Genomic DNA, 13,535 nt, shown 5'->3' with positions numbered 1-13,535 from the left:
TTTTATTTGGTATATGACCTTGCTGTATTATTTTGAATTAGTGGAAGGAATTTGTAAAATATTTCAGTGACACAATAGGCTTTTAAACATTGAATCATTTAATTGTTGAAGCTCCCATCAAATAACTTTCTTAATCCTGGTGTAAGAATTGAGCAAACTGAGGCTTAGAAAAATTAAATGGGTATAGCCAGCTTGAGTTCAAATCCTGATTTAGTATATATCTGCTAGGTGATACTAAGAATGTTTTTTTATATTTTTTAATGAATGGGATAAGGATGATAGGGAGATGTATTAATATTTGTTAAAGTTGTTTGCAAGGTACCATTGATGAGTTTATAGATTTCCACATTTAGCAACTGAGGAATGAAAACTTGTCAGAGGTTATAATCACTAAATATTCTGATCCTTATTGCTGTATTTATTTATAAAAATGTGTTCAGTATTCTCTGACTGTCAGGGTTGGTGTAAAATCAAATGATGTAAATCACAGTGTGATTATATATATAATCACTGTGTGATTATATATTTAATGCATTTTACTTTAATATTTTCTTTTCATGACTGTACCTCTAAGTTCTGTCCTCAGAATTAAGAACTCTTTTGCTTATTATGTTTTAGAACATGAAAGTCTTTTAAAAACTATGATTCTACATAGGATATAAAATCATAAAATATATAGGTGATAAATCAATTTTAATATGAGCCTAGTTTATTAGAATGGTAAATATACTATGTCCATAAATTTTTATTTTGAGGTAAAATATTTTTATATTATAAGTCATTTTTAGATTTATCACATTGGTTATATTTTTTAGGTTATTATTGAATGCATTAAAGCAAATGTTGCATGTTTCTATTGAAGCTAAAATATGAATAGAATTTTGATGGACTGTGCTTATGACTAGGAATTTTCACTGCTTTATATCAACAAAATTGAGGTAGCTTTTGAAAAAGGGCATTTCAGAACAGTTTCATGTGAAATTTGAAAAGTCTTACCAGTATACTTCCTGGATTTTCAAGACTTTGGAGCTTTAACTTTTAACATATTATTTAAGAACCTTCTTTAGGAGATTACCCTGCATGGTTTAAGTATTCTTTTAATTTTAGGATTCTGTGGCATTTAGCAGAGTCCTCTCCTAGCCTCAGTCCTTAAATCCAATTAATAGAATTAAGATAATTGTCTTTTATTAGGCAATTCTCTTACAACTTCTCTCACTTATACTATGCCCTTTTTTTCAGAAGTCCTTTTGAAAAAATGAACTTTATTTTCTGTTTTAAAGAATATTATTCTTTCCAGGGAGATAAACTTATAGAAATGTAGAGCTGAAAGAGTCCATAGGTAGTATCAAGACACCACAGCCTTATTTTATTACCGAGGTAGAAACCAGTTTGCCTTTAGGGTTCAGTATTAAGTAATGGCTAAACTTGATATTAACATTCAGGACACTTCTAAACCAGTACTTTTTTCATTCCAGTAAGATTTTGCATTTCTGTAACATACACTGATAAGCATATGTACTTGTTTCAGTAGGCCCACCTCACTCTGGAAATGAGATTTAAAAAAAAAAAGGAATGAGGGTAATTGAAGAAAAACGAAAGAAAACCTAAGTAGAGAGTTCCATTAGGTTGTATAAGACATTTTTGTAATAGAGGAGCTGATGTACTCACCATGTTTCTCAAATTGCTCTTAATATTTGGACATCTCGAACATTTAATAATTTGCGGTTGGTACTTTAAAACGGAAATAGATATGAAAATGAACACAACAAAAAGTTAAACTTCATAGCAGACTGGAGAAAATATTGTCAAGTCACATATCTCACAATGGACTTATTCATAAAATGTAAAGAATTCTTACAACTCAATAATAAAATAACAACCCAATTTAAAATTAACAAAAGATATTTTATATCAAGAACTATGTAATGTTTTGAACAACCAACAATAAAAATTAATTTAAAAAAAAATTAACAAAAGATATTTTGAATAGACATTTCTCCAAGGGGGCATATAGTTGGTAAACACATGAAAAGTCAGTACAGGAATGCAAATCGAAATTACTATGTGTTGCTACTTCACACCTATGATGGCTCTGATAATAGTGAAGATATAGAGAAATGCCAAACTGTATACATTGCTTGTGGGAATATGAAATGGTACATCTGTGCTCAAAAAGGTCAACATAGAGTAGTTCCCCTATTAGGAATATACCCACAAGGAAAGGAAACATTCACACAAAAAACTTGTTTACACAAGTGTTTATGTCCGTATTGTTCATAGTACCCCCCAAATGAAAACAAATATCATCAACCCTATATATATATATTAATCTACACATTATCAACTGAAGAAGCCAAATGCTGAATAGCCATATAGTGGAATATTTTTTGATGATAATATGTAATGAAGTAATTATATACATGGATGAACCTTGAGATTTTTATTCTAAATAAAACATTAGCTACTTACAAAAGTCTACACATTTATCGTTCTATTTGTATAAAATGCCCAGAACAATAAAATCTACAGAGACAAGAAAATAGATTGATTTATCATAGTCGATTAGTGGTTGTAGGAGGGTGAGATGGTGGTAATGGGCAGTGTAGGAAGTAGTAGCCTTTGGATATAGAATTTCTTTTAGAGGGGATACAAAAGTAATCTAAAATTAGATTGTGGTGATGTTTGTACAATGCCTGTGTATATATATTAATTTTGAATTCTGTACTTTCAACGGACAATTTGTATGACGTGAATTATATCTTGAAAGTTATTTAAGAAAAATTTATAGCATTTTTGGTACTCCAAAGCTTAGGAATTGGCATCTTTGTTCCAGACTGAAATATAGTGTTACTATTAATTAACAGTGACTGTTGACTGAATCTTATAGCAGTATTTCATGGAAAAGGATTCTATGCTTAAGTACAAATGGGAAATGCCAGGACTTCTTAAAGCTTTAGAGTGGTCTAAAAAGGAGATAAATGTCAAGTGACCAAACTTAACACAGAACACTCCTTCAGTTAACCTTTGGTTGAATTAAGAGCACAGTATGTATGTGTGTGTGTGTGTGTATTTTTCTAATTTAGGAAGAAAAATACGTTTGTTGACTATTTAATATACAGCACTTTGATTCATTGTTACATTTAATCTTCTTAACAGCTTTGTGAAATGCATAGGTTCTGCTTGGTCACTTCATGCCCCCTGTTAAGTAACATTGTGCTCCCAAACAATGGCAGAACCAACATTGATTCAGTTTCCTCAAATTTATGCTAATCTTGAAAGTATCATAATTTAAAATGCATAGAAATATATTTTAGAAATAGCCCCTTTCCTTTTTGTTAAACAACAGTGAAAAAAGGTTTTAGTGTTCAGCAAAACCTGTTTGTCTTCTGTTAATTACATATCTTTATATGTAACCTCTTTATCCTCAAATGTGCCAGGTATGTAAGATGCACAAGATACATTTTTCTTCCTCTTAAAGGTGATTGTATTTTAAGCTGAAAGTCCCCACTCACCTTTTTAGTAAACCATGTTTAATAATTTTACCTGCATGATACTTAGTTCATTTGAGTCATCTTTATGTATTTCTAGTTGAGTTGTAAATAAAATGATCTGGCATTGTTCCGGTGCTTTCTCTTAAGACTTGGGGTTTAGATGCTAAATAGCATTTTTGGATGCAGCTCATGATGTGTACAAATCTTTTTTTATACATATAGTTGTATCTTCACCTGAAAATAATGTCAGTGCTTTTTTTAGAAATTGAATTTCATGAATGTTTCTTCATTTGATATTTATTCTCTTAAATTTTTCTTTATTTTAAGTGGTATAAATATTATAGTATTGTGAATATAGTTGGAATAAAAATGCTCATTTTGTGATTGTGTTTTAATTTATATATTTTTATGCTATCCAATTGGCAACAGCACATTCTAATTTGAGAATTATTTAATGAAACAAATTTACTTTATTTGAACAGTAGTTGTTCACAACTTAATTGACATTGGTCTCTTTATGGCTTTCCATAAGGCCTTTCTGGAGCAATGCATTCTCAAGTGTTTCCTCACGCTCATTTTGGTAGGTGGCCACAACTAATATCTAGATTTGTGTGGCAATTTGTCTACCTGCTTGTTGAAGCTTCTGCTAGCGTTCTGGATCCTTGCATGTGGAATTAAGTTTTTCCATGTTTTAAAATGGAGTGGGCATGGATGTGTGGCATTGAGATCATGTTGTATTAAAGTTATATGAAAATTTTTTCATAGTGATTTATGTTTTAATGCTGAAAAGCATTATTGCTTACCTCCATGGTCACAGTAGAATGTTAGTAGCTTTTTTGATTTTTTTTCTTAAGTTTGGATTCATAGTACTTTAAGTGATACCTTTTTGATATACCAAACCATTTTAACATATTCCATGGAGTTTGGTTTTGCTTAACTGTATCCCAGTATTGCTTTTTAGTGCTTTCTTAAACAGTGATTTGTCGAAATTATGTCAGTGCATTAATGTCTGTAATACCTTCCTGTTTCCCTTTCAGTGTGCTGCTTATTCTTTCACTTGCTTCCCAGTGCCTATTTTCCCTTTTTTATATGTCAGTAATAATTGAATTTTTAAAGTTTGATGTGTAGTTAGAATTAATTTATTAAGCAAAATTGCATTGTCATAAACACTAGAACTCTTGTATTACTTTGGGCAACATCTATAACTTGTTTTTTATTTTTCTTTTTTAAGAAGAAAACAGATTTTATGGAATACCTTTAGTATTAAGTAATTTTTGTGATATTAATTAGTGATCATGTTAATTTTTTTAAGATCAGGAAGTTCAGTGTGTTATTATGGTATTTTGATAGTAGCATGCTTACAATATTTCATTATGTAATTACTAGAAGTCTATTTAAATCAATATTATATCTTGTTTTACTGAGTGCCTTCTTAGGACCAATAGTTGGAAAGGTGCTATTTAAATATTTACCAGCAATAAAAAAACACTATTCTGCTACTATATGTTTTTGTTGTGTGAATTAATTTATAAATGATGATTAGGAAGTATGGTAGGTAGTTCACACCCAGGTCTCCCCCAACATGTTAATGTTTTGCTATTACGTTATAGCAGTGGGACACAGATCCAAGGAGGAGTACAGTAGTACTGTTACCCTCTTACCCTACATTCTTTCTCTTCTAAGAATGCCCTTTTCAATCTTTGTGCATTTTGTTCTAATTTTTATTGTTTAGTAGTCCCCATGTTTCTCGGTCCTCTTCTAAAGTTATTTTTATTTACCTTTCAAAAAGGATGGGAATTCTTGGTTTATTTTAATTGATGTAGTAGGAACTGAACATGTCCTTTTAATTGTGTCAGTGTTTTGTTGTTGCTGTTTTTGTTTTTGGTACTGGGGTTGAAGCCAGGGGTGATTTACCACTGAGCCACATCCCCCCCGCCCTTTTTTGAGACATAGTCTTGCTAAATTGCTGAGGCTGGCTTTGAATTTACAATCCTCCTGCCTTAGCCTCCGAAGCCACTGGGATTATAGGCATGTACTACCTACCTGGCTATAGTAGTGTTTTTGGTTTTCAACTGTTTTTTTTTTTTTTTTTCCCTTAGTTACAAATCTAAATACTGGTCTGCCTCTAATCCTCTTTCTCCTATAAGTCCAATTATTTTTAGTGAACTCTTCTGTAGAGAATTTAAAATGGTTTTCCAGTGACATACACCTTAGGGAATAAAATTAAAATTTTGGTTATTATTGTATATGGCAAAACAAACCTAAAAATAAAAATGTATACTCATATACATGTGAATTGCATTATAATGTGCTTTAAAAAGCAAACTCATGTTTTTAGACTTTATATATTTGAGAAATTTGCTTGGACTTTGAAATGACAGCTTTAGTGGTTTCATTCTTGTCATGGGTTTCAGGAGAACAAAATTTCCTGGTTTATTACTTCTTTGTTGGAATTTTAGATGTCTCTAATATATGTCTTAGTATTTTTCAACGTAAGTTATGTATTGTACAATGTTGAGTATAAGAAGCATACTGTCCCCCTACCCTTTTTTGTATAACTGATTATCCTTTTTTTTCTTCTGTCAGCGGCAACCTTTGGCACTGCATCCATGAGCATGCCTGCAGGATTTGGCACTCCTGCTCCCTATAGTCTTCCCACCAGCTTTAGTGGCAGTTTTCAGCAGCCCGCCTTCCCAGCCCAAGCAGCTTTCCCTCAACAAACAGCTTTTTCTCAACAACCCAATGGTAAGAACTGACACTTGAATAGCAGTAAGTCCACTTTAGATATCCTTTATATATTATAATATAATATAAGGTGTTTGGAACAAAGACTTACCTAAAGAATACTATAGTGTTATGTGGTGAGTTTTTACTATACAAAAATAGAAGCCTCCAGTGATTTTGATCTCAGAAAACAATGATTTTTTTGAGTTTCTGCGCCCAGATTACAGATTTTGGGAAAATTTGCTTGGACTTTGAAATGCAGCTTTCTAAAGAGTGTACCCCTTCCTTCTCAAAGTCAACCAGTGTCTTTTTTTTTCTTTTTAATTCATCTTGTATGTTTTTTGATTTGAAAAGGAAACTATAGGCTTTTGAGTATTAGTTTGTTTTATCATCACAAAAATGTTGCCTTGTGCTTTTTTTGTATAAGGGTTGTGTGTGTGTGTGTGTGTGTGTGTGTGTGTAAGAGAGCAATTTTCTAAATTGAAGACTTGAGAAGATACAACAATTTGTTTACCTATTTTTCACATTTGCTGGAGTATGAAATCCATGGGGTTTTTTTTAATGATTATTTTTGAATCACAACACATTTTTTTTTAAATCACCAGTTAGATAAAAGTCTGAAAATATGGTCCATGGAAGAGCCATATGATAAAGTATTTCTAAATAAATACTTTGATTTATGTAGAAATTGTTGTGTTGTCCACCCACACAACTCCTCCCAGTCACAAGTTATCAGTTAAGTAAAGCTGGAATCATTTCTTTTTTATAGTATTTGTATATATATACACCACATTTGTTTTTTAAATTATATTTTTATATATGCATTTTAATTATGCATAATAGTGGGATTCTTATGACCTATCATACATGTACATAACATAATTTGCTTCATTTCCTAGTAGTTCTCCTCTCCCAGTCATCTGAGCTCCTCCTCCTACTGTAATGGTTGCCCTTTATTTATTTTTTAAATTTATTTTTAATTGATGTATTATAATTATACATAAAAGTAAGATCCATTATGCAATATTCATATGTATACATAGCATAGAAATTAAGGGCTTTGTGAGAACTATTTTAAGACATGTCATAGGAAGTTTGTCTCCAGCTTCTGAAAGAACTGTTAGACATAACAGTTTAACTTTGATTATTTTTAGTTTTGCTCGTCTGGTGAGAATTTCTCTGAAAGTTATTATTTGAGACTTAATAAACATCTGATTATCTTATAATTGAGGATTCTGTTTTCAAAAGGTGCAGGTTTTGCAGCATTTGGACAAACAAAGCCAGTGGTAACTGCTTTTGGTCAAGTTGCAGCTGCTGGAGTATCTAGTAATCCTTTTATGGTAAGTGAAATTCAATTTTAACTACTATATAAGTTGATGCCTCAAGGAAAAACAGGATGTGTATATCCATACATGCTGTTTTTGTTCTGATATGACAAGATGTACAAATTGAGACAAGAGTCAATTATGCATGTTCTTTATCTGACCTTTAAAAATAATTAGTTGTAAATCAAAGCACTGACAGTAAATAAATTCTATAATATAAAACTTAATCTGCTTTGTTGTCAAAATAACACTTTAGGAGAGGATGTAGGACTTAATGAAACAGTATGAAAAGGAAGAGATTTTTGTTTGAAAAATAAGTTCTTCTATTAAAGGACCAAGTCTCTTTAGATTATCTTACAAGAATTGTTTGAAATAATGGCTGTGAAAGATACAGCACAGTCTAGGATACATAATAATAGTAGTATTATAGTTTGTTGCCAGTAACTATTATAGTAAATGTTATTGAAAATAATAATAATTCTAATAGAAATAAAATTACCTAGATAAATATTAAGTAGAATTTAATGTTTTCATATTTTGCACACACATCACTTTTGTCTGTTTTGTCTTGTGTTTCCCTTTAGACTGGTGCACCAACAGGACAATTTCCAACAGGAAGCTCATCAACCAATCCTTTCTTATAGCCTTATATAGACACTTTACTGGAACGAACTTTTATGTGGTCACATTACATCTCTCCGCCTCTTGCACTGTTGTCTTGTTTCACTGATCTTAGCTTTAAACACAAGAGAAGTCTTTAAAAAGCCTGCATTGTGTATTAAACACCAGGTAATATGTGCAAAACAGAGGGCTCCAGTAACAACTTTTAACCTGTGAATTGGCAGAAAAAGGTAGCGGTATCATGTATATTAAAAATTGGCTAATATTAAGTTATTGCAGATACCACATTCATTATGCTGCAGTACTGTACATATTTTTCTTAGTAATTAGCTATTTGTGCATATCAGTATTTGTAACTTTAACACATTGTTGTGTGAGAAATGTTACTGGGGAAATAGATCAGCCACTTTTAAGGTGCTGTCATATATCTTGGAATGAATGACCTAAATCATTTTAACCATTGCTACTGGAAAGTTACAAAGTCAAATTGGAAGGTTTTATTCGTTCTTGAATTTTTCCTTTCTAAAGAGCTCTTCTATTTATACATGCCTAAATTCTTTAAAAATGTAGAGGGATACCTGTCTGCATAATAAAGCTGATCATGTTTTGCTACAGTTTGCAGGTGAAAAAATAAATATTAGAAAATATGCTATTGTTTTTGTGTTCTTGCTGCAATGCCTTTACCAAAGTGGCCTTAAATATGAGTAGTGAATTGAGAACATCTTGAATTCTTAAAGACTTCTAGTGACTAACTTTTTATAAAAAGGCCATGTAGAAAATTTATTAAAACTACTAGGATTGCTATATTCAGGAATATGTCAGTGGTAAAGCATTTAAATGTAGCTTGTCAGATTCACCGTATTACTTCTACTTTCTTTGCAACTTCCTTATTTTGTGAAATTTGTATATAAAGAATTTGCATGTATGTGTTATTTACAAAATTTTTTAAAAGATTTTGAATTTCTCAAGACTGCAAAAGGCCTATTTTAACTATTGATTTTTTTAATTTTAATTGTCTTTGAATGTATTGAAAGCAGACATGCATTAACTGTGACATGATTGCACCTCAGTTGTCCCCCACTCCATTTTCTGGACAAATTGATATTATTGATAGGACATGTGTTTATGTTCATTTTGGGGGGAAAAAGCTGGAACCCAATGTTACCTTAAAGTTTTGGAATACTTTGTTTAAAAAGGCAGTGATACTAAGTTTAGTTATATCTTTTTGTTAATATTCAAATGAACTTGTTTTAATATTTATATATAGTAATGCTTCATTCATCCAGAGTAATCTGGCAGTCTCATCAAAATGGAACACAACCAAGAAACTTGGAGTAATTTTTAAAATATGTGTCAGAACAACTTATCTAAGTCATAAAATCTGTATGTTAGAGCTTATGCATTTGTTTTTGTGTGAGATTTTAATAATTTTGATTATTTGATTTCCTAGCTCATAGCATATTAGTAGTTCAGAAGTGATGGCTTAAAAGGAAGAAGGTAAAGAAACTGAAGAGCATACACTGTTCAGGACTATTTAGTGAGGGGCAGGCAGCCCAGCCTAGAGAACATCAATATATCATTTTCTGATAATTATCTGTTGTTATAACGCTGTGTCACCAAGAAAAGGTGAAATTACATACATAGATATGTAATATATATGAAAAGTTTTATCTTAAAACGATTAAAAAATTTTAAAAGCTTTGGTATTAAGAGGTGAACATCAGTTTCCTCAAATACTTTATTCATGTTGAAAGCCTTTTTCAATGGTGACTACATGAGTTGTTACCTTAGTGTTTTAAAATCTTTATATAGTGTTGTGGACTTTTTAGATTATTGCTGTCCAGTGCACACCTAACTGAAAGGATAGTTTATCTGAACTGTTTTGATAAGCAAGAAGACTGGGAAATCTCTGTCCCTTTTCTGAGCCCTATTTCTCTTAGAATTAAATAATTGCTGCATTGGTCCAGGTATGTGTGGGTATAGTCTTTAAATAGTTCTACATTTGGGTGGAATCCTTCAGCCCATTTTTCATGAAGGGAAAATTTAAGAAATGTTTTGAATTTCTGTTTTAGATTGTATTGGGTCCAAATCAATTTCATATGTACAAAAGTTATGCTATATAATTGTAGGCCAGTACCCAAGTACCAGGGTTTTCTTCTAAGAAGTATAATTAAACAGTTGTTATCAAAATAATTTTATAAAGACTATTTTTTTCTGGGTAAATCTTGAAATTTGTAATTAAATGGGAATTCAAGGACTTTCAACGAGAGCTTATAAAGTCAAGGTGATTAGGTTAGATTTAGAAGACATCCAGCTTTAAAATGGATTTTCTCATGATCTTTATTGTTCATTATTTTTAAAGTCAACTTCATTTGACTTTTCTATTCAGATTTGCTTCTAATTTTATATAGACTATCAGAATTACTTTGACTACTAAAATGAAAATCCTTGAAAGTGATATCACTAAAGACCTGGTTCACCAGTTGAATCATACCTTCTTTCCTGTTCTTTGTTCAGGAAAGACATTTGTCATTTCTTTTAGGATGGCAAAAACTTGTTCTGTATAATTTAAAAGCATATTTTATTGTTTTTTTGAAATAAAGAATATTTTATCCCTACTTTTGTGAAATTAGAAGTTAAGGGCTGGGGTTGTGGCTCAGTGGTAGAGCGCTTGGCTAGCACATGCAAGGCTCTGGGTTTGATCCTCAGCACCACATAAAAATAAATGAATAGAATAAAGCTATTGTGTCCAACTACAACTAAAAAATAAATATTAAAAAAAAGGAGTTAAGGTTATTGCATTCTTCCTTAGAATAGTTCCTTCTATATATTTGAAAGGATTAGTCTTTACCTGGAGATCCCTTGCTCCTGACTTATATCCTCTTTGGTGTAGTACCTATCAACTGGCAAGATGGAGAGGGAAAATTAGCTGCATTTTACCACTGCCATCTACAGTTCTGGAACATTTTGGTCTCAGAACCATAATTATAATTATCTAAATGTTTTGAAGATCCCCAAAGAGATTTTGTATGTGAAACATATCTTTCAGAATTTACTGTGTTAAGAATAATACTGAGATATCTTAAAAACATGCTTATTCATACAAACATTACCATAAGAATCTTACTTGTTAACATAAAAAACATTTTTTTGAGGAAAAAATTACTTTTAAAAACCAAAACTATGAGAAACGGGATCATTGTTTTACATTTTGCATATCCTTTTAATGTCTGACTTAATAGGAACAAGTTCTCAGACTGCTTTTGCATTTCTGGTTTTTTTTATTTAATTTGCATAACCTGATCACTGGAAAACTACATTATGCACTTGTGAAGTCGTAAGTGTCAAAGAGGAATATAATATCTTTGCATTACTTTGAAAACAGTTTGATCTTGTACAGCTTTTAGAGTCTTGGGAGACTTTCCCTGGATCACCCTTTGAGAACCCACTATATTTTAAATTTGTACATTTTTTGAACAATATTTACTTGTACATAGGTGGGTGGGGGTGGTAGTGTTAAACATAACTTCTTCCTTCACTAAGATTTTTGTTTGCTTGGTGGGAAAAACTGAAATTCCAGTTGAAATTGCAGACTTCAAACATTGTTTAACTATTTTAAAGTACTTAGTAGTGGTTGTATTATGGGGTGTGGCTTTATTTGGCCCTTTATGTCAGGCATTTTACTAATTAATTTTTTATACTATCATAGAATCCTTGAAGTAGATCCACAAGGCATAGAAAACTTAAGCTAGTGACAGCTTTTGCTCTTGGGAGCACATATTTTTTTGTTGGATTACAATGCTGTCATAATTATGTGAGAGTAGATTCTTTTATAATCTTTTGAAATTTCAAGAAAGTTACTTTCTACATCATGTACCAAAAATACTTGATTATTTAGCTTGAATTTCTTCCATAATTTGATGAAATTATATTCTCTGGAGTTTTATTTAAACTTTAGGGTAAATATTGGAATGTATTTTAAACTGAAGATACACCTGAAGTATCACAGTGACTCTTGTTTTGTGATGTGTTCCACCTTTACTGATGCAGTTTGTGCCTTGTACAGTTGTAAAATTTGCTTTTAAAAACATATTAAAATTTGTATTACATTATCCTATCATTGAATTCACCAATAATTTTCTTTGTATATTTTAAAACAGTGTCTTTTTTTATATGATTGAATTTGAACAAGTGAATATATGACTGTGATGTAATCCATTGTTATACTAGTGAGTGTTTAACAACCATTTCCTTTTTTAAAAATTTTATTTATTTTTATTTAACTTGTCTATAAAAAGTTAATTTCTTATAGATGACAATAGAATGTGTTTTAGCAGAATATACATACATAAAGTATAACTTACTTTATTAGGTTCTCACTCTTGTGCTCATACATGATGTGGAGTTACCCTAGTCATCTATACAAATACAAGGCTAGGAAAATTATGACCTGTTAATAACAACCATTTCTTAGGAAGGAAAAAGGGCCCTGTCTGTGGTGTTTACAGATACTTGTGATAGCAAATATTTTCAATATGACTGATTTGACCTAACACTTTGATTTATGAAATGCAGTTCAGAAGAGAAAATAACCCTGCAGATTTCCCAAGCTTTGCAGGCCAACTCCAGCATAGATAACACTGATATATATTTCCACAACTCATTTGTTAAATTCATTGGTCCTTTGATGATTTAATCAGGAATTTGAAAACAAGCCATTTGTTTTATATTATTCATTCAATAAGCATTTGAGCACTAGTTCATTTCTAGAAGTATAATGGGCATTTAATCTGTTAAGGTATTTAATCTGTTAAGACCTTCAAGTATTGTAAACCCTGAGATTATTAAAATCCAGTCATTTTACTTTGTAGGGTTTTACTTTCATGGCCCACACTCTGAATTCTATCTGCTGTTTTATTTGGCTGGCATAGTGTTTTAAAAAGTTGACTCTTGAATCCAACTAGCAGGACATTAGCCTACCACTCTTGTTTTCTTTACAAGCTCAGGTGCTTTTCAAGGCCTTTGAGTTGGCAATTCTGAATAGATAGTATAAGTGGGAAGTGGCTTTTCCTGTGGCATCTTTTATTCTGATTTTAGATTTAGTTTAAGTTTTAATTTGTGATGATCTTTTCCAGTGAATACTTTTCTAAGAATGAATACCCAGTAACCTCTATTCATTGTTTATTTTATGCCAACAGTGCAAATTCATTATATATTTAAATGTATTTTTGAAATCTATGCTTGTCTAACACACAGTGCTCGACAATAGAATATTGTAATTCACTTTTTTTTTAAAAAAGAAAAAAAGTAATTCTAGATAAAACATTTTGATTGCTGATTTAAATACCCATGAATTAATTATTTTATTGGTTCT

The 13,535-nt window shown here is 31.1% G+C and overlaps 1 protein-coding gene across 6 annotated transcripts in view; it reads left to right on the top strand.

The window, feature by feature from the left end:
- Positions 1-8,808, top strand: part of Agfg1 (ArfGAP with FG repeats 1) — a 55,170-nt gene extending 46,362 nt beyond the window's left edge. For 3 of the 6 annotated variants that reach the window (XM_076866063.1, XM_076866061.1, XM_076866059.1), the window contains 4 exons: positions 4,024-4,071; positions 6,078-6,236; positions 7,464-7,555; positions 8,125-8,808. In XM_076866063.1, coding sequence (XP_076722178.1) covers positions 4,024-4,071; positions 6,078-6,236; positions 7,464-7,555; positions 8,125-8,184 — 359 coding nt within the window. In that variant the 3' untranslated portion in view covers positions 8,185-8,808. The remainder of the gene's footprint in view (positions 1-4,023; positions 4,072-6,077; positions 6,237-7,463; positions 7,556-8,124) is intronic. The other 3 variants (XM_076866064.1, XM_076866062.1, XM_076866060.1) reach the window with 1 other exon arrangement.
- The last annotated feature ends 4,727 nt before the right edge of the window (positions 8,809-13,535 follow it).

Source organism: Callospermophilus lateralis, chromosome 9, assembly GCF_048772815.1.
Source record: "Callospermophilus lateralis isolate mCalLat2 chromosome 9, mCalLat2.hap1, whole genome shotgun sequence".
NCBI lineage: Eukaryota > Metazoa > Chordata > Mammalia > Rodentia > Sciuridae > Callospermophilus > Callospermophilus lateralis.
Note: the sequence above shows the minus strand (reverse complement) of the source record. Positions and strands in the feature narration are given on the sequence as shown.